Raw genomic sequence first — 22,705 nt, 5'->3', positions numbered from 1 at the left:
ATTACCGCTTTCGCCACTATTTTCCACCTCAATTTCCTCCTCCTCACTTGAAATGTCATTCTCAGATTCGGGAATACTAATGTCGCTATCAGAATCCGTTAACAATCATCGTCAATATCGCCACTGTTGCATTCTTAAATATCGTCAGGCTCCATGCTGCGGCTGGTGGATGCCATGTTGATATCGAAAGTAAACACAGCGGTAACAGTGAGGAACTATTTCCGAAGAAAACAATATTCAGCTTAAAGAAATTAACATCTGATGGGAGTAGGTAACAGAAAACTGCCAAGGCTGTATACTGCGTGAAGCTCGGCGCCATTTCTGTTCCAGCATACGAAATATATAACCTTAAAGTTATGTCGGACTAGGTCCAACATAGGACCGGAACTGAAAATTAACAACATTGTACCCCAAAGGGTTAATTAAGGTACAGCTCCAGCATTTGCATTGTGTGAAAAAGGGAAACCACAGAAAATCATCTTCAGGGCTGCCAACTGTAGGTTTCAAACCCACTATCTCCCGAATACTCCACTTAAGTGACTGCAACTATCAAGCTCAGTTTCTCTCTTCACATCAAGTTTTGATGTTACAAAGACTTTTCCTCACAGTGACAGGTTCATTAAATAAGTATAGTATATAAAATTAGATGAAAAAATATCTGCACACACAGTCATCAATGATCTGCATTTAGAGCTGTCACCCAAGTGGCAGATTCCCTACTATCAATTATTTGCTTAGACTTTTCTTAAATGATTTCAGAGAAGGTTATTGCGTCAGTCGTTTCACTTACTCACTGTCCAAGTACACCTTGTGATCTCTTGATTCAATGACTGAAGTCTTGTGCAATGATGCGACGTATGAACTGAGAGAATACTGAGCGGTTCTTCCCAATATAAAACATATAATTTTAAGTGGTCATGAGCAGAACTCAATAGTCATAGGGTTGGCTAGAGAACCAAGTTGAATTAATTGACGAATATCAACTAAGTTATAATACTAAGATTCATTAAACTAAAAAAAATAATAACCTAATAACGTACTTACTGCCTACTTTGGAATTATGTTTTGACTACCTTTTTAACACTGAAAATACAATAAGTCTAACTATTATAAGGGGCGATCAAAAAATTTCCGTTTGACGGCCGTACAGGCCTGAACCAGGATGCCAATCAGGCAAAATCATCATGAGCATTGAGGCACCAGGTTGAAGATCCCGTTGTGGTAAAACAGTGTTCTGCTGCGAGAAGAAGTCCGTAACTGCCTGCTGCACATCCTCTTCCGACAGGAAGTGTTGACCCTTCAAGGCCTTTTTGGGGGGACCGAAGGCGTGATAATCCCCATGCGAGGCAGCAGGACTATAGGGCAGGTACTCGAATGTCTCCCACTTGAGTTGTTGTTGTTGTTGTTGTTGTCCGTAATGGATGAGGCTGGCCTTCCAGGTCTTCCAGCTTCTTGTTTCTAAACGCTACCCGCACAGAACTAGGTGCATCATTCCACAACGGTGGTTTTTGACAGACACACTGCCCCATACATAGTCTTCATTCTCGGATGGATGTCCACCGGTGTTTGTTCTTCAGTAGCTAAGAAAAGAATAACAGCACGTTTGTCCTGTTTGGACGCATTTGGTAATAACGTTGCCATAGTTCACGTGGCTGCATTTAATGCATGCACCTCAGCACGACACGACTGCCACACTAATCCCTTTGCCTACATCTCCGTGCTTATATACTCGCGTCAGAGTCGTGCTATGTTGCATGTCCGCTGCAACAACGCCCTCAAACGGAAACAGTTTGATCACGCCTTGTAGTTACCTTCCTGTAAGAAGTGGACAGTGAATGCAAGTGGGTATTATTTTCAGATGAGCTGAGAGCGAGAGTCTGTTTTAGCGTGTGATTCTTTCAGTGAGCCATGGATGGCTCTATGTCTTGCTCGCAACAGAAGTTCGGTTTTCCTGCCAATGTCCAGTGTTCCAATAATGAACCGTGTGTGTGTATGTTGCGTCTCACTGCTCCATGAATGAACCATTCAGCTCTGTCTGTTGTGAGTCAGCTGAATCATGTGCCTTTAACTCGCCATTACTGCAGTTCGATTCACTTGGACAGTTGAATGAATTGATACACTGTTTTGAACCATACACTCAGTAGCCAACACTACCGGCGGGAGCTGAACAAAGGAAAGTGGATGTTGATGATCTGGCTTTCTTCCTATCCTACACTTCCTGCATCAAGAATGAAGATCTGCCCAGATGGCCCCTCGTTGAGTGTTGATCAAGGATAGAAAGAAATGGATGCCCCCCCCTCTTCCCCCACCTCACTTCATGTGTGTGTGTAACTTATTTGTCACCTGAATTCTGAAATTGTGCTGACTGTCTAATGACCATGATCTTGTTTCAGAATGGGGCAACCTGTGCATCACAGAGCCATCTGGTGAGGGCAACGTGTTGAATATCACAATGTCCCTACCACAGAATTTGTCTCAGTCTCAAGATGTGTGTGTGACCCTAGTCGGTCCACGTTCCCTTTTACCCTATGATCGAGCTCCACCTGCTTGCATACCACCCCCTCATCCGCAAGGAGGTGCAACAGCTAGGCTGGTAACCCGTAAACGTGCCCCAGAATCTCTTGGCGAGAGGGTAGATAACGAGTGGTGTAGTCAAGGTGCTATAATGAGGATGACTTATCACTCCAACCCAGAAATGGCTGTCGTGTTGACTCTCGTAAGTATGAAAGGGAAACTATTCCCCTCTCAGCCTTTTGTATTGTATATTCACTAATCATCTTACAAAGGGTTGAGTAAATTTGGTTGCTGTTGCTATTTTAATATGTTTGCTTTTTGGGTGAAAAATAGATTTATAAATAAAGTGTGAACTGCAGAGTATAAGAATAGTGCTTCAAAATGTCAAATATGTTGGCCACCCACTGTACATTAATAATTAACCTCTTAACTGGGCATGACGTATATACTCGTACGCTGTATGTTACAGGGTAATGGGCATAACGAATATACACGTACTCGTATTTTACCGCGAATATCTCCTGGGCATGAAGAGCTACTTTGCCGCGTCGTGTATTGTCTTATGAATTGAGGTTTTTCGCGCTGGATGACAGCAAATACCACATGTCACGCTTCTTGAAGCTTATTTGTTTTTATTTTACAACTGTGCTGTGCTACTTGTTCGCAGTAGGCCAAATATGGCAGCATCTAGTTCAAAGCGTAAGTTCGAAACACTCGAAGAAGACAAGATTAATCAACACTTAGAGAATGATTCTGACGATTTACCTTCTCAGAAATCTAAAGATCAGTGGTTTGATACAAATGAAGGCGAGTCTGACAGTGAAAGTGGTTCAGAAAGTGAGAATGAAGAACAATGAGAACAACATGACGAATCGGATGAGGGCGAAGTGCTAGACATGTTTCAACCTTTCCCGCCGTGTAGTGTTTCACGTCAGAAATTCGTATTTTCTGGTGCTTTTGGTGTAAATGTGGACTTCGACGATGAATCCAATGTGCTGGAATATTTTGAACGGTTCATAGGTGATGATATGCTTCAACTTATTGCCGAACAGACCAATGTGTATGCTGAACAGGTTTTAGAAGCCCACCCGAACTTGAAACCACGGTCACTAGCGAGATTGGGTGGATACAAATCCAACTGACATAAAAGCGCTCTAATTGGACTTCTAATGCTGCAGGGGATTGTTCATAAGCCAGAAAACAGTATTTACTTCTCAAAACGGGGAAGTATCGCAACCCCTTACTTTCCGAAAATTATCTCTGAGACAAATCACTGCAGTTCTAGTGAGGTAAATGACGTAACGGACCGTGAAGTTAATATAAAATCATTCACATTGTCACTAGCATGATGTGCAATTCGTAAATATTCCTTTCTTTTATTTGTTTTAATTTTAGGTGGTAACATATGAACAAAACACTCAAATTTGTGTAAACCAGGTAAATGACCTTGCAGTTAATGAAAAACGGTTCAGAATGTCACATGCATGATATGATATAGGCTATATATATATACCCCTTGCTTTTATTTGTTTCAACTTTCGGCTATAAAATTTGGGCCAAACTCGGAAATTCCAAACAGGTAAATGACCTTGCAGTTAATGTAAAATGGTTCAACATTTCTCTAACATTAAAATTAATTAATTAAAACGCCTTTATTTTACTTTTGTATCACAGATGAATGATATTAGTGATATAACTAACTTTTCTGAATATCCTACCGTGTAACAACCATCTGCTGAAAAAGTACACAGGGCAGGTTACACCAAGCACATCTATAATGCCCAGTTAAGAGGTTAAGAAGAGATTAAATTATCCACAAAATTTTTCCACCCTGAATACTGAAATGAAGTTTGGGGGGTAAAATTGTATAATTGATTATGTAAAAGTTTTCCATCATTAGTGTGTTTCCTATTTATTTCTTTGCAAAATGTGCAGTCGTGAAAACATCTATTGTTACAACGATTGATCATCAGTTTGTAGCTGGCGACTGAGAGGCGTAAGGGGCAACACTGCAGTAAAGGGACCGTTCGGCAAGTTGCACAGTGTTGGTCTATGCACACATCACTAATATGCTTGTAGAAGCCACCTGGGAGATGCGCACTTGGTCTATAAGATACAATGGTCTCTCTGTCCTAATTTATTTTCATGTACATAAGCAGTGTTCTCCCCAGAAATTTTCGCCACCCAGGTGGCAGGAATGAGTAGCTGGGCGGGGTAAACTACCTAAAAAATAAAATTTCAATTTATTCCCATATGGGCATTAACAGTAATATCAGGCAGTAAACATTAACTGTATAATTGAATTACAGTAAAAGTCCGCTATAGCGAGTACGGCATATAACGAGAACCCTGTTATAACGATAACTTTTGCCCGTCCCTTCAAAATTCCTATATTAAACTGTGTATTATCCTTCGATTACAGCGAGAGCCCTATGACTGACCCATCCCTTATTACGAGCGATTAAGTGTGCTCGATTTTTCCGTTGCCGATATTTATGCACCCAGTCATTATACTGCATGCGATCGATCATCTTCGGTACCGTATAGTTTTTTCGCTATGCTCACCAGCGAGCTCTCTCGTCGACATTTGAAGGCAATATCTGAGTCGATTAGTAATACCCGTTGACTGCTCTTCCGCAAGGAAAATGAAAATGAAAGACGAGAACATGTTTTCCCAATAAATGCGTAAATAACGTGTCTTATAACCGTTGTTAACTCGTTAAAGATAAACGCTGAATAAACGATCGCTTAGTTTTAATGCTAAATGTCGCAATTACCGGTAAGTAAGAATGAGATAGGCCTACACCTCAAGATATGGCAGAGTGCGTAATTGATTACGAGGTTAGTTTATATTTTCTCGCGTCCGTTAGATTATGGAGAGGCTATTATCATGTAAATTTAAAGCGAGAAGGTTATAATTTCTCTACTAGCGCTTGGAGTATGTTTTCATCACACATACAGTACACATAAGTTAGGATAGGTGACACTATTTGAGTAACAAAACTGAAACGTCGGCCACAAATTGCGATCGATCATCTTCGGTACGGTATAGTTTTCGCGTTATGTGCATTTTATCCTATTTGTTTTACGTCGCACTGACACAGATAGATCTTATGGCGGCGATGGTATAGGAATGGGAAGGAAGCGGCCGTAGCCTTAATTAAGGTACAGCCTGGTGTGAAAATGGGAAACCACGAAAAACCATCTTCAGGGCAGCCGACAGTGGGGTTCGAAGCCACTATCTCCCGGATGCAACTTCACAGCAGCGCGCTCCTAACTGCACGGCCAACTCACCCGGTGCCATGTGCATTTGTGAGCTCTCTTGTCAACATTCGAAGGAGATATTGGAGTCGATTAGTATTACCCGTCGACTGCTGTTCTCTAATGAAAATTCGAAATGAAAGAGGATAACACGTTTTCATAATAAAAGCGTAAATAACGTGGCCGACAGCAGTTGTTAACTCGTTAAAAAGAAAGGCTGAAATAAACAATCTCTTAATTTTAATGGTATACGGTATGAACTTAAGTAAGAATGTGATAACACCTCAGGATATGGCAGGGTACATTACTGATGTCAGAGGATAGTTTATATTTTCTCGCGTCTAGTTAAAGTTCGGAAAGCTATTCCCATGTCAATTTTTAGCGAGTGGGTTATCATTTCTCTACATGCGTTTCTAATAGGTTTTCATGATATATATACGGTTAGGTTACGTGATTCCGTTTGAAGAAAAAGCTGAAATGTTTGCCACAGAAGCCTCTGGAGTGATGCCGTATTTCTCCGAATCCAAGATGACGTTTTTTCCTCAGAATCTCACGTGAAAAGTCAAGGGTCGTTCTGCATTCGCAGCCATATAGTAATGCACACCGCTGGCAACTACTGCAGAAACCACGCTGTTTCTTCCCCCCCCCCGCACACAAAACTCGTTGACTATAAACAACCGCCTCTTTCTCATATATCGCTAGCTGCGGCGACCGTTTGTATAGTGTACAGTGCCTATGTGTACCGTCACTGGATCTCGGGCAGTAGTGAAGAGAGAATGACATTCTATGTATTACCCTCTACAAAAACGTTTCTCAAATCTTCAGAATGGCATCAAAACATGAGTGCCTTCGAATTCTTAGAAAGGCCACAGCTACTCAGTAGCAGACTTATAACGTGTCTGCTGTACCTGACGCTTATTAAAATTAAGTTTTATAGACAACACAAATATTTTCGTGATGGATCGGTAAAGATACACGGAACAGGTATTGCCGGCAAATTTTCAACAGCTTCTCGTCGATGTTATTATGCCAATTTTAAGTTAATGGCTATTAAACACTCGAAAATGTATAATAATTTTGCAGACACAAGAAAATACGGCATAGGCCTAAGGCCCCATTCACAATGCAAACGTAACCGTAAACTTAACGACGTAACGTAACCGTAAAATTAACGTAAAATTTGTGGTATTCACAATGGAGGAACGTAACATTAACGTAAAGAGTACACAGCAGCCAATCAAAACACTGCCATGTTATTTAGTACGGAAGTCAGGTTTTGGGCTATCACTCAGTTTTATATTTCAATACCTCGATGGAATCAAACAACGTGGTAGCGGAATCCATATTACTTCAAACATCTGTTGCTTTGCTCCTGGGAGCTGTGTAGGCCTACGGTACCTGAAAAGGCGATCTAAACAACGGTGCAGAAAATGGGTTCATCCCTTGAATCAAAGAAGGTTATCTCAGGGCGATTTCGGTAATCTACTGTAAGAAATGACCCTCATCAGTTCGTTTTGGACATGCGGATGAAACCTGAACTGTTTGCCTTTCTTACGATTTGCTTCCCCTTTTGTAATAAAAAGAAATGTAAGGTCTCCTTTACCGACATCTATGCCCCTATCTATCACACCCCGATGAGATGTTTGGATGATATCGTTTTCGTAAACTAGTAGTCCGTCATAATGTTAAGAAATATACAGGGACACTGTTTTATTTATGACAGGGATTGTCTCTCGTCCGTTTGCCAGCGCTGCGAGCTTGTCTCCCGCCATTTATTGTCAGATTTCATTACTACAGGATATTAATTTCCACCTATTATTTTTCGCTACAGCGTATTTGTAATACTTTTTCCTTCTATCATACATAGCCTATACACAAATATTATTTTGAAAGAGAATTGCAGGTGTTTCGTCGATAGAAGCCATTATATCGTGCACAACACACAATGTTTACCTCTGCTCTGATTGGCTGGTTCTTAAAGTTAACGTAAAATTAACCGCAAGAGCTTGGAGTTTGCAATCCCTTAATTTTACGGACTCGCAGTTAAGTTTACGTCGGCGCATTGTGAATGGATCCATTAGATAAGATGGCCGCTAACTTCTAAGTTAACGTTAATTTTAAGTTTACGTTACGTTACGTTTGCATTGTGAATGGGGCTTAACTAAAGCCAATATTCGGCGTTACCGTGAAGACAAAGATAGCTTAAAAATGCGTACTGCACAAAAAATGCATTCAGTGGCCCGCAACGAGGACGCTTTAAAGAAGTCGAAGATGAAATTGTGAGGTATGTGCACAAAAATGCAAGGGCGGAATTGTCATACCGCGGTGCAATAAACTCCTTCGTTGGCTTTCAAAGTCCGCAATTTAGACCTATACATTGCTAGCCGCTGAAGTTGGCCAAATCCGGCAAGCAAGACGTACGTGTAGCGGCAGCCAGTTATATCTGACGCTGAGTGAAAGTAACAGTTTTATAGTAAGAAAGAATATTGTCCTGGATGATCGTCGTATCGTAGAGACGCGTGGAATGTATATTGCCGGCAAATTTTCAACAAGTTCCCTTCGATGTTATGATGCCAATTTTAAGTTAATGGTTAAACCCGCTGAAATAAAGCATAATTGTAAAGCCGCAAAATATACAGCATAACTAAAGCCAATGTTCGGCATCTACAAATAGTCTCAAAATGCGTACTGTATAAGAAAGACGTTCATATGATTTTACAAAGCACTTTTTAAGCCTGATTAAAAATTTTTGAAGGGAAAAGTGGGGGTCGTCTTGGATTTGGAGAAATACGGTAATATATATTTTTCAGAATGAAATTAAATACACACTTTCACATAGTATCGGATTTTGAAAAACAAGAAACAAGTAAGCCGTAGTGTGGATATTACCCACGAAAACGCAAGTTTTGAACAAACTGATTGCCATTTCATACTGATTTTAATATATATGGGGGTTTCCCCGACTTTTACAAAAAATCGTATATAACGACAATCCGCTATAGCGAGTAAATTTTTTACCGTTATGAATTCTCGCTATAACGGACTTCTACTGTATTTTAGTGTTATCACAAACAAGACATAACAGAATATTTTGAACTTCTAATGTTACTACAGCTCGTTCATAATCATGTAACATAGGGGCTTACCACTCAGTTGCTGTGGAGAGCCATACGGGTTTGAAACATCATGCAGAATCTAGTGCTAGCAGGCTATTCCAGACACCATTCGCACACAAAACTACATGATAGTCAAGCTTAAACTCTGGTCCCACCGGGCGAGTTGGCCGTGCGCGTAGAGGCGCGCGGCTGTGAGCTTGCATCCGGGAGATAGTAGGTTCGAATCCCACTATCGGCAGCCCTGAAGATGGTTTTCCGTGGATTCCCATTTTCACACCAGGCAAATGCTGGGGCTGTACCTTAATTAAGGCCACGGCCGCTTCCTTCCAACTCCTAGGCCTTTCCTATCCCATCGTCGCCATAAGACCTATCTGTGTCGGTGCGACGTAAAGCCCCTAGCAAAAAAAAAAACTCTGATCTAATAGATACAATTATACTGACAATAATGAAGATTTATCATTTAAATAAACTCTTTTGCAGTATTTATGTTTTAATTTGGAACACCCAATGAGTCAAATATGCATTAGTATTATGTAACTAGCCCATATCTAGGTTATGTTAGCCGGGCAGCTTGTAAAGAATGGCAGGACAGTGCGCCCATTTAAGCCCCTAGGAAGAACACTGCATAAGTGAAAGGAGGTTTACGATGGGCAAGAAGATGGGAGGTACAATGCATAGTTTAAATCAAGAGTGATTGTGTTCACAGACAATTAAACAACAGTTGTGTTGTGGCACATTAGTTTTGTGTAGAGCTACCACATAAACGCTACAGACCTAAACAGAAAGAACAGTTACAGTGCACCAAGAAGACAGCTTTACAGTTTAGCAGACCAAAATTGGGCCAGTATCCAGAAACTGAACTGTTGAATTGTGTGGATGGATTTAGAAAAGATTTAGTTTCACTTGAATTGCTACAGTTAACACATTTAGTCCCAGCCCATTATTCACCCCTCAGTTCCAAAAACCCAGGCTTTTTAGAATCATTTCAATTTGTTTTTTTTTTTATTTTTTAATATTTACAATTTGCTTTACATCACATTGACACACATAGGTTTTTAGACAACGATGGGATAGGAATGGAAAGAAAGCGACCATGGTCTTAATTAAGGTCCAGCCCCAGCTTCACGGTCACTCACAGTGGAGTTCGAACCCACTGTCTCCCAAATTCAAGCTGACAGCAACGTGGCTCATACCTTGCAGCCACCCACTCGGTAAATTATTTTGTACACGATTTTTATAAACATAGTCTAAAATCATTAACGTATTCTGAAAGAAAGAGGATCAACGATGTTTTAGAAAGGAAGAATTAAGTATCAATACCACTATTCATATTTCATACATTTATTTGCAAACTGTCAAATTATGATGGGGAAAAAACTGCATAATCAGCATAAGTAGAATTAAGTGTTTCTTCTACAGCAAAACAATTTAATTTTTAGTTAGAGTATTTGTTGCATGTACAAATAAATACAAGTTAATAACAATGGGGAATATTTGCTTCAATTTCTATGAAGATGACATGTGGATATCTTACAATAATTGAAATTAAGAGGGTTCCTCCTATTCAGTACAAAGATTTACTATGTGCCATCATCAGCCAACAAGTCAAAATGGGCAAACACAATATAACCTTAAAACAACTTAAATACACTATAACACTTGCATGGATGAATATGAAATATAACTTTAAAACAACTTTAAAACACATTATAACACTTACACAGATGAATATGAAATAAAATATGGTACATGATGATGTGGCATTTCAGTTTAAAATCCGTTAAAATGACGACTCCGTTGTTGTATACCCATGGCGGTTTGTCCAGCTTGTATATGTCTTTAGTTTTTGTAAACTGTTAAACTATGCTGCAGAGTTTAATGTCACCCCTAAACTTCACTTTTGATTTGGTGTTAGTGAGAGTCAATTTTATCATGTTTATTAATTTGGGGTGTAGTCCAAGGTGTCTTAACATTTTAAACAGAGATTCTCTATGGATGCAGTTGTAAGCTTTCTTGAAATTTACAAATGTTATCACGATATCTCTGTTTCTTCTCCTGCTATAGTCCATTATCAACTTAAGACTCATGATCTGATCAGGACAGCTCCTTCAGGGTATGAGACCTCCTTGATATTCTCCTAGTTCTTTCTCAAGTTGTAAACTTATCCTATTAAGGATGGTTATTGAAAATATTTTGTATGTTATGTCTAGGAGTGAGATTCCCCTGTAGTTATTAGGGTCGGTTTTGTCTCCTTTTTTGTGCAGTGGGTGAATGAGGGCTTGTGTCCACTGGCAGTTCTTCTTTAATCCAGATAGAGACAAGTTCTGCCTTTAATATATATTTATATTTATTTATATATATTATTTATTTATATAATTGTTTGTTTTTTTGTACATTAGATAGTATTTTGCCATTCTAATGTAAGAATATACTATAAAGTAATAGTTTGGTTTTTTGTTTGCAGAATGATCATTCCCTGATCAACCTACATCTTATCCATACCAGTTACTTTCTGTTTGTAATGGCTATGACATTGGTATGTTATGCACTGATCAAGGGCAAACCAAAGCAGAAGACCATACTTATTGATAAGGTAAGCATGATTTGTTTTAAGTTCGTAGTTGAAGAATAGGGAATTGAGGTAATTAAGCGATTTCCCTGTTGACCAGCTATGGGAAGTATGCATTTTTTCCATTAAAGTATTGTGGCTGCAGTAGAAAAATATATGCGCTGCCGGCCAGAAGTTTCCGTACAAGCATTGAACTGTTAAAGAATGGATGAGATTAAAAGAAAACAACATATCTATGCAAAGAATTGACAAATATATATTTTAAAACTAATATTTTACAAGAAAACAATGTTATTACAACATCTGAGCAAGAAAAAGACAGTATGTACACATTTACTCCCACAGATCACTAGAACACATCAGACTATTCTCATCAAAGAAAACCCTCTTTGCTGCAAGTACACTTTTAACTATTCTCGGCATTCTCACAACAAGTTTTTCTAACGCTGATGCAGGTATACTTTGCCATGCATTCTGCAGGATGTCCCCACAGCTTTTCCGATGAAGGAGGACACTTTTCGGACTTGCCGATCCAACTCCTCCCACAGCAGCTCAATTGGATTTAAGTCCAGAGATTTGGGGAGGGGTATTCCATTAAAGACAATTCCCCAGAGTTTTGTTTGTTTTGAATATAATTCATGCAATAGTGAGACGTGTGTTTAGGGTCATTGTCTTGTTGGAGGACAAACCTACGTCCAGTAAGTTGCTGTCCAGACAGAAGAGCATAACAACATAGGGTGGAATGGTAGCCATTTTTGTCCAGTGTTCCTTGAATTCGGTGCAGTGTACCAACTCCACTGAATGTGAAACAACCCCAAACCATCACAGAGCCCCCTCCATGTTTCACTGTAGGTGTTAAACAGTTGGGATGCATTTTTTTCCGATGCTGAACGTCGAACATAAACTGTTGCCATTGCCCGAAAACTTCGAACTTGAACATCCACAGCACCCTTTTCCAGTCCTCAACTGTCCAATTTTTGTGCACTTTAGCCCACTTCAGTTTCTTCTGTTTATTCCCATGTTGTAGAAGTGGCTTTTTAGTAGCAATATACACACAAAGATTAGCAGCTCTGAAGCGACACTTAATTGTGGTCACCGATACTTGTCTCCCAAGCTGCGTGTTTAATGGATTTTGGATTTCAGGTGCCATCATTCTTCTGTTTCGTTTGCTGACTTCAACAATATACTTGTCACCAGCTTTTGAAGTCACTGAAGGCCTTCCAGATCGATGTCTGTCTTTGTTAGACCCCGTTTTATCCTTATGTGAAATGGTACCAATAACTGTTGAATGGGGGATGGCCCATTATCTACAAAAAATATCAATAAAATTTGTGCTATATTTGATACCGATAATGTCACAATATTAATGCAACTTCTGATTGCAATAATATAACGTAATGCTTACGGTTTCTTTAACGATAAGAACTGAACCAACTCCCCTTCCAATAAAAAACCCAAGCTGTTGCACCACAACACTTAATTAAACAAACACAGAGCGCACCAACTGAGCAATAATGTGTGGATGCGACAGACAGCAAGCTGCAAGTGGCGAGATAAGTACTAAACATGCGTGGCCTTGAGCGACTTCCCGCGTGATCACCGGTGCCATCTTACTTGGAAACATGTTACACTTGACGCCAACCTCCAAAACTTGGTTACATTAATATAATCTGTCATTAAACAGTCATTAAACATATTCGCGTGGGTACATATGTTTTATCCGGAAACTTTTGGCCTGCAATTTGGAATTGTGCACAAATGTGCAAGTACATACAGTGGAAATATTTACATACATAACAATACCATAGAAACAAGTACAGTCTGATGGTGTTCACAGTCTAGTACTTTGTCATGTTTCCTTTCTCCTTTAGACCATATACTCATTTGGACATTGTATCTGCCAGTTTTTCCAGGTAATTCTTATTCGTATGCACCCATAACTACATAACTAGCTCCTTGATGTCCGATGAAAGTGTCCCTTGAACTTCACTCCTCTTGTAGATCGAAATGTTTTCTATAGGGTTAAGGTCAGGTGAATTCATGAAGTGGAAACACGAATGAATAGACCCAGGTTGTTTGGAAAAATGCTCTAATTTTTTTAATTGGGTTGCCATATGAAAAAAAAGTGATGCAGAGATAAGCAACTTTTGGCAGATCTGGGAATGAAAGGACAAAATTTTATTTGCGTATTTAAGCCCTTACTGCCTTTTTAAAGACTTGGTGCCAATTGTTGTTTTTTGTAAAGTCATGAACTCTCATTCATATTTGTTCGATATTATTTCCTTCACATTATTCAGAATATATTGTTTTAGTGGGTTTAAACCGCACTGCTGGCAGCCCTGAAGATGGTTTTCCATGGTTCCCCATTTTCACACCAGGCAAATGCCGGGGCTGTATCTTAATTAAGGCTACAGCCGCTTCCTTCCTACTCACCCTTCCCTATCCTGTCATCACCATAAGACCTATCTGTGTTGGTGGAATGTAGAGGATTTTTTTTTTTTTTTTTTTTATCTAAACTCTTCTAAATACAATAGTCAACTTAGATACTTCCCCAGTTCTAGTAAATTTAGGAAGTTGGCCTACTGTGCTGTTTGGCTGTCATGAAATCCCTAGTGTGCCCTTTGCTTTTCTCTTTCATCTCAACGGTACCCTAGAGGCAAGGCTGATGACTGGAATTCCCCACAAACATCACTACAGTATAAAGACAGGTATTAAAAAATAAACTGCTAATTGGTTTGAGCCTTGTAATGGTAGATACTGCTGGGTAGAAATTGTTTGTCGGTTCCCTTTCTTCCACCGAGTATCTTTTCCTTAAATCTCTTGTCTACCAAAGTTAAGGGTTTGATTTTCAGTTAAATATACGACTCGTCAGTAACTTATGATAAAAGTAAGAAATTTATTTCTCTTCCACCTATTTAATACAACTCATTATGTTAAAGTTAGAATTAAATCCTCATTAAAATAAGAATTGGGACATGTTTCACCCTTTCCTATGGGGCGTCATCAGCCATACCATTACCTCAAACCACATCAGGTACCTGGTTAAAATTGATTTAAATCTACTACAAAATTGAATACATAAAAAACTTCACTTAAAACACCATCATTATATGAGTAACTTGATTTAGATACAAGTGAAAAATTAACAATATTGATGGTCTTGAGCCATGGTCAATGTTGAATATGAATGAAAGTTTAAAAATATTGCACAAAATTATGAAAGTGAGTATACACCAATGCAAATGATTATATAAAAAATGAAAAGGAAATGCATTCCAACACTATGCCATTTTTCATAATATTGGACCTTGGCATGTGCATTTGATATAGTCTTATTCTAAAGATAGCGAGTAAGTTCTAATTTTTTTAGTTTGTAACTGGCCAGAAAAGGCTCGGTTTCTCAGAACTGACGCATGCGAGGTGCGAGGCCGACGTTGCGTACTTTTGTCCCAATGACGCTGCGAGGCTCGTGGTTTTCCAGGCTGCGAAGCGGATTAGTTGCCGAGCACATGTCATGTTCATTGGATCTCGCAGCCTGTGCGCTAATGTAGGAAGAGAAAGCGCTTTATGTGTCAGTACTGGAGGGTTTTCTTCACCCCTATAGCAGTATGAATGGAAACTGTTGATGATCTTGTGATGTCAGCCCGTATCATCCACAACCTTCTCTGGAATGAGCGAATTCCTTGCCCAAATGAACACTTTATTGGCAATTTGGAATTAACAGAAGAAAACATGATTCCTCTGGCAGCTGACAACGGAGGTAATTCTACACATGATGCTTTCATGATAAGAGACAGCTTCAAGAAATATTTTTGTAGCAGGGAGAGAGAATCGGTCTAACGGACAAACATGTATTTCTTTACCTATAGTTTACTTTTTCTGTGATCCAATTAGCATAATAACGGAATGAACACCGTTATTAAAATAAAACACGTGATTTTATTAAATTAACAATACTGAACTCAAATTTTGTAAAATTATATATATTGGCATATTTGATATAAAAGTAATGGGTTTATTGGTTGATATATCATTTCTAAATCTGTTAATTATTTAATCCTTTGAAACTGAACTCATTATATTTGTTATAAGTAATACTGTATCAATAGTAGTAATAATAATAATAATAATAATAATAATAATAATAGATACCCTACCACCGATCCACAGAGGCAGCTACCATATCAATGAAAAAACAAAGAATTCCAAGAACGGAGGTTCCAAATGACAGTAAATTAACATTAATCGTCTGGTACCTCCGTTTTTGGAGTTTCTGTTTTTACGAACTCTTTCCTTCTCAAGACCATCGTATAATACATAAAACTAGCAACATTTATTAGCTGTTCTATCCAACTTCAGTGATATCATTTTCCATAAGTTGTCTTTCACAACATTGTTTTTATAGCTCTTGTGTTGTAAGTTATACAACACTGGGAGCATTCGAACTTCTTCAATCAGTTCCTCGTCCACTTCGTCCGTAAAGCTCATCGTGTTGCTTAAAACAGTAAAAACAAGAACAGAAACATTGTCGCCTCGCACTGCTGTCGCCTCGCACAAATCTGGCCGGACGAATCAGTGCGCGGTGACGCTGCGAGGTCTCACTGCGAGGTTGCGCACACTGCGCACCGCGCATTTTGAGAAACCACTTGCATAAGCTCGTGTAGTCTGGATTTGTGCGAGGCGGGCCTCGCACCTTGCACCTCGCATGCGTCGGTTGTGAGAAACCAAGCCTAAAGACGTATTTATGTCATAGTTCTACTAGAGCACCTATGTTGAACAATTTATTAGAGAACAACTTAATGAAGCTTAATGATGCCCCATAGGAAAGGGCGAAATATTTCCCAATTCTTATTTTAATGAGAATTTAACTCTAACTTTAACATATTGACTTGTGTTGAATAGGTGGAAGAGAAATAAATTTCTTACTTTTATCATAAGATACTTTCAGTACGGATTCGTAATGATTTTCATTACTTGTAATCGTCAGTAACTATCGTAATGAATGATTTTCATTTCCGTGCTCTCCAGCTTTCCGTGCTTTCCACCCCAGCTCTCTGGGAAAAGCAAAAATTTAATGTAGTTAGGAATTTTTCTTTCAAGAAAATTATTTAAAAGTCTGTATTACGTAGAAGTGGTAGTACCGCCCCCCACCAACAGGCAGGAGATACTGTGGGTCTTATTTTACCGCAGAATACAAGTCGCCATTCATCTTCCGAAATGTTAAAAATGCTACATACCCCCAAGTCTAGCCCCCCCTACAAACTGTCATGTGGATGCCCATATTCTGATATAGACAACACAATACAGTTGGGGAAGATGTTCCACCTAATCAACACTACTAGCCTATATAAAAGTAAAAAATGGTATTTTGTATTGTTAGACCAGTTTTGCTATCCTTGGTACCATCTTCAGTAAAAGATATCCAAAATTTTAAAAGAATAAATTTGCACTTAAAAAGAAAACCTTAAAGTAACCTAAATACACAAACACTGAAAGGTCCCATGTATCCAAAAAAGGGATGGAAACTTAGTCTTAAAAAAACACAATTAAAAATGAGTGCAAGGACTTAAAAGGAACAATATGTCACATGTTGTGCAACAAAATCGTAGAAATCTAAAACACTTGTTTTACAGAAGTCAGTGAATTCTGCATGTGGAAGGAGCCTTGTCTTGAAGTGATACTTGACGTAGGCCTAAATGTATAAATGTATAACACATCAAAAGTACCACGTGTCCTTGTTGTAAATAAGAAACGTAAAGTTTGAACTGGTGTTCACCAATTGGACGGATTAACATAAGTGAAAACACTGAGATTAAAAAATAAATGGAAGCAAAATGTTCCTAAGTTTTGCAAATAAACTGTAATCTGAACAGGTCTTTAATATAATAGCATATTACAACATGATGTGCAGTTGAGCTGTGTTTAGGAAGAACATCTTGCCCAATTGAGTGCTAAAATGCGAGAGGGAGCTAGCCAATACAGGACATAGAACTGAGATATTTTGAGTTTTGCGTTTATCTTTATTGCATGAAATTGAGCACATTAACAGTCACATTTTTGGTTCATAAATAATTATTTATAGTCTAGAAAATATAGGAAGATTACAGTCGTCGTCTTATATCCATTATTATTATACAGTGTTCTGCCTAGTAGCAGGTCCGTGTCTTCGTATGGAGAATTTCTGATGCCATTGTCCCCTGTTTTTAACCTTCTTCCTTCTTATATCCATTATTTATCTGAAAAATGTTGGTTCCAAATTGCCAAATCTGAAAAATGAAGTTTGAAATATCTGTTACTTTTGCAACAGTTGAATTTTCATCGATTACTTGTTTCAAAATGCAGTTAAGTTCAGATTTACATCGACATGAATTTCTTGTTACATTTAAGGGTTAGTAATAGTGCCTGGTGTTTAAGTTACACCGACTCTAAACAGTCATCTGTCACCATCAGGCATGATGCCTACACTAAACCATGTCACAGAGTGGCTTAGCTCCCTCTCACACTGCAAGATTGCAATTAAGAGATATTCACTTTTTTTTTTTACAGTGGGAGAGTAAAAGTGGATAATAATTATTCATATATTGTGGGATAATAACTATCTAATAGTAATATCCAAATATGTCAGTAACTCATTTTGTAACAATTTGTGGGTTAGCTCCCTCTTACATTCTTGCACACGATTATAATGTTGATGTATTTTACTGATGAGTGTCAGCCGAGAATCCTTATTAAAGTGATGATGAGAATTTTCTCTCGTTCTTCTGGCAAGTGTACGATTCTTTCAGCGAGCCAAGGCTCTTGATGTCTCGCTCACAGTAGAAGTTCGGCTCCTCTCCAATGTCCACTGTTCCTCATGCGCGCACGTATGTGTGTAGCCAACACTAGTATATACAGTAGAACCTCGATAATCCGAAATCGGTTAATTCAAAATCTCACCTAATTCGAAGCAGCTCTCATTCCTAGAAACATGAGGTACGGTTTTGCATGTTATTTAAATCGTTTAAATCAAAATAGGGACACTTCGTAATTCGAAGAACAATGTCGGTTCCGTTACTGAAATTCAGACTTTTAATTCGAAACTGCATTTACATTTTTTTTAAATAGTATTTTACAGAGTAATTTAAATTCAAAACTTCTCGGCATTATGACAGAATGCGTCTTCCGGAACGTGAAGGAGTAACTTTGCGCACTTTCACCTACTTCGGCTTGTTTACATTGTGCTTCATATCTGCTATGTTCGAGCGGAATCGTAATTATTTTGTATTTGGCGTTTTTAGGACGCCACAATATCACGCAGCAGGCAATGTGCGGAGAGGTAGAATCCGTGAACACTGGCGATGCCGACAGTTGGCCTATAATCAATTCGTACGCACCAAACAATATTGTCAGTGCTGATCAAGGAGAATGTGATGCTGATGAAACTGCGTTGTTTGTTTGTTTTATTTTTTTAAATGCTGAGGTCAAACGGACTTATGGTTTTAAAGGAGAGAATTGCCAGCCGGGAAATGTACTGTGTTGCTATGCAGTGCACACTGCACACAGAAGCAAGACTTCCTTCCCCTGTCATAGAAAAGTTCGAAAAGCCACAATATTTTAAGGGCGTCGGACACTTTCCAGTACAAGGCATCTAAAAATGCAGACAGTACAGTAATCCAAAAGATAAAGCATTTGCATAGGGGAGCCAGCATAATTTTTCCTAGTGTTTGAATCAGGTTTTTCTTTCTTTCGTTGCGTGAGGTTTTGTCATTGTTTTATACAAGAGCATTATTTGAATAATGTAAGTGCACATTGTTGGATAATAAATTTCTGAAATAGTGTGACTTTCTTCCCTCGCCATAGGAAAGTTTGATAAGCCGCGATGTTTTAAGGGCATCGAGTACATTCCGTGCAAGCACAAGGCATCTAAAATGCATACAGTACAGTATTCCAATGAATAAAGCACTTGCACAGGGGAGTCAGTATAGCTATCTCCTTGTCTTTGAATCATGTTTTCTTTCTTTTGATCGCTTAAGTGCGGCCAGTATCCAGTATTCGGGAGTTAGTAGGTTCGAACCCCACTGTCGGCAGCCCTGAAGATGGTTTTCCTTGGTTCCCCATTTTCACACCAGGCAAATGCTGGGGCTGTACCTTAATTAAGGCCATGGCTGCTTCCTTCCCACTCCTAGCCCTTCCCTCTCCCATCGTCGCCATAAGACCTATCTGTGTCGGTGCGACGTAAAGCAACTAGCAAAAAAAAAAAAAATCTTTCTTTTGATTTCATTGCGTGAGGTTATGTTTGCCGGTGAATTATCCAAGTGCATTATTTGAATATTGTAAATGCACCTTGTTGGATACATTTTGGAAATACTTTTTTCCACGGCATTTGAGAGCTTTAAACTGTGAATCAAGGTTAATTGCATGCAGTAACGGGTCTTAGAATATAATATATATATATTGTGACGTCGCAAGGGTTAGCATTTCCGAAGTACTTGTTGGCGGTTAATTCGAAATCACATAATTCAAAGTCTGATTTTTGCGTCCCAACAATTTCGAATTAACAAGGTTTTACTGTATTACCTGTACATTTTATAAATAGCTGAAATTTATCTCTTTGTTACATTGTACAGTAAATAGCAGTCATGTTCCATATGATTAATAATACTGTAATATTTATCATGTGGTTATGTTTATCTTATTGTTCCCAATGCGATTTTATTTTGGTTTAAATAAATATTACACGAGATACGTTCACTTCCTTGCATAAATCCACTTTATTGCCACTACGTCTATTCCTTAACAACACACAGTTATACACAACTCAACACTATTAAGGGAAACACACTGAAGCAATTAACTGTCGATTATGTCAGTACAGATATAAGCAAGTCCTCATACTGATCGTTCACTCACCATCCCACAGTCGATTCTGAAAAGTACAGATATCAACAAGTCCGCACACTGATTATTCACTTTACCATCACAAGGCAAAACTGACTACCCTCTCACTCAAATCGATTCTGACAAGTTCAGATATGCATCAAATCCTCAGCTCACTGTAACACTTACTCTAACCCACACTCTACACTCTCTCTCTGATGTCTCAGCTTGTCAGCTCAGTATGTATACCGCTGGAAAAACAGTCTAGAAATATCTACTTCTGGAAATGTTCTTGCAACATTCTAAATGGAACACATCCAAACATACAAGGGACAATCGATCGATCGGCCTCTCGTTTGGAGTAGATCAGACTTGAATATTTGATTACACATACACAAACCACAGGAACAAAATCTGCAAAATTCCTAATGTTTCTTCATAGATAATAAATCATTACAGTAAGTTTCCAGAAACCTCAGTATGTATCGGAATGATGGTGGATTATACCCATTATACGAATATGCAGAGCTTTCTACAGTTTTCGACTACAGATTTTTGAGGTTAGACCTATTCACAATACGTATTTGAGGTTATACAAACTTACAAGACACTTACCATTTAATAAAATATAATTACCTTAATTAAGGCCATGGCCGCTTCCTTCCAACTCCTGGGCCTTTCCTATCTCATCGTCGCCATAAAACCTATATGTGTCGGTGCAATATAAAGCCACTAGCAAAAAATAATATATATGTATATAATTAAAATATATTAAACAAAATATTGAAGGTTTTACAAGAGTTTGGTTATGTAGTGAATAGTCTACATACATATGACAAGCTTAATATGTATTGTTATCATTATTCCTGCCATTTTACATAACACTAAATACTATGTTTAAATACATTTTAAATACTGTATGATTAGTCTCAGAATTAGTTCTCTTTATTGCTTATTAAGTGCATTCCTCTAACTCTTTATTCATTGTCGTCCTTTCTTTTTCAGGTGCCATTAGACCCATAAAGAACGAGTGACCTTATGGGCTTCAGTGAAAGCTGATGGGAAGAGCTGTAGGAAAAAAAAAAAAAGAACAGTGAACAATTGCAGTCTTTCTGTTTCTTACTTCCAATTTAGTTCTAGCAGGAATTCAACAGAATTCTTCCCCGTTCTTTTAAATCACTCAAAATATATCATTATTGTTGCTAGTGTTTTGAAAGAAAAGTACTGATTTGCATAGTGGTATCACTGCTGGCTCAACAAGCTCTTCCCGTGTATGACTTAAAAGAAAGAGACTGATTGTGAAGTGAATATTTACTATTTTGTGTTGAAATTTATGAGATCTTCATGCTCCTAGGACTAAAATATTTGGTGCATTAAAATTCAACACTCCTTTCCCTTGTGTTTTATTTTATGGTATACTAGCAGCACCCATCTCATTCTCTCTGTGAAGGTGAAATCTAATTCAGATATGTCTGATAGTTTCCCTGTTGGAGGTGGTACTCATAAGGTTTAGCCATGAGCCTAATTCTATTCAACACTGTCATTAACTCTCTGACAGAGCAGCTAATGCTGGAACTACCATGTATTTTTTTATATGTGGACGACATTGTTCTAGTTGATGAATCGTATAAAGAGGTCAAGGGAGTCTTGAAGGAATTAGTCTTAAAAAGAGGGAGTATACCTTACATGTGAACCACTGGTAATGACAGACAAATTCAAGTATGGTATTTCTCTGAATCCAAGACGACCCTGAATGCAAGACTTGTACAGTACACATTTTTAGACTGTTTTTGTCTTCACTCCAACTCCAAACTTTGGCTTTAGTTATGCCATGTTGTCTTGCAGGTGGACAATTATTCTTTATTTCTGCAGGTTTAGTAACCATTAACTTACAATTGGCATCATAATATCGAAGAGAACCTGTTGAAAAATTGCTAGCAATACCTTTTTCACGTGTGTGTACAATACGACGATCCATGGGGAAAATGCCTGTTGTCTATAAAACAGTTACTTTTACTAAGCGTCAAGTACAACCAGCTGCCACTAGACGCAAGTCTCGCTTGCCGGCTTCGGCTGACTTCAGCGGCTGGTGATGTATAATGACGCGGATGCTGAATTCAGCGAGTATTGTGTGCCGTGGTATTGCCATTCTGCCCTTGCTTTGTGCACATACCTCACTATTTCATTTTCAATTTCTTTAAAGCGTCTTTGTTGCAGGCCGCTGAATGCATTTTTTGTACAGTTTGCATTCTTTAAGCTATCTTTGTCTTCACACTAATGCCAAACGTTGGCTTTAGTTATGCTGTATTTTGTTGTGGCTGCACAATTATTCTTTATTTCTGCAGGTTTAGTAACCATCAACTTAAATTTAGCATCATCATATCAACGA

At 38.5% G+C, this 22,705-nt stretch overlaps 1 protein-coding gene across 3 annotated transcripts in view; it reads left to right on the top strand.

Moving 5' to 3' along the window:
- Positions 1–21,407, top strand: part of LOC136886461 (transmembrane protein 248) — a 66,941-nt gene extending 45,534 nt beyond the window's left edge. For all 3 annotated transcript variants that reach the window (XM_067159247.2, XM_067159250.2, XM_067159249.2), the window contains 3 exons: positions 2,394–2,716; positions 11,356–11,484; positions 21,322–21,407. In XM_067159247.2, coding sequence (XP_067015348.2) covers positions 2,394–2,716; positions 11,356–11,484; positions 21,322–21,339 — 470 coding nt within the window. In that variant the 3' untranslated portion in view covers positions 21,340–21,407. The remainder of the gene's footprint in view (positions 1–2,393; positions 2,717–11,355; positions 11,485–21,321) is intronic.
- The last annotated feature ends 1,298 nt before the right edge of the window (positions 21,408–22,705 follow it).

The sequence above is a fragment of the Anabrus simplex genome, chromosome X, assembly GCF_040414725.1.
Source record: "Anabrus simplex isolate iqAnaSimp1 chromosome X, ASM4041472v1, whole genome shotgun sequence".
NCBI lineage: Eukaryota > Metazoa > Arthropoda > Insecta > Orthoptera > Tettigoniidae > Anabrus > Anabrus simplex.
The sequence above is the reverse complement of the archived record's forward strand: the minus strand, read 5'-3'. Positions and strand labels throughout refer to the sequence as shown.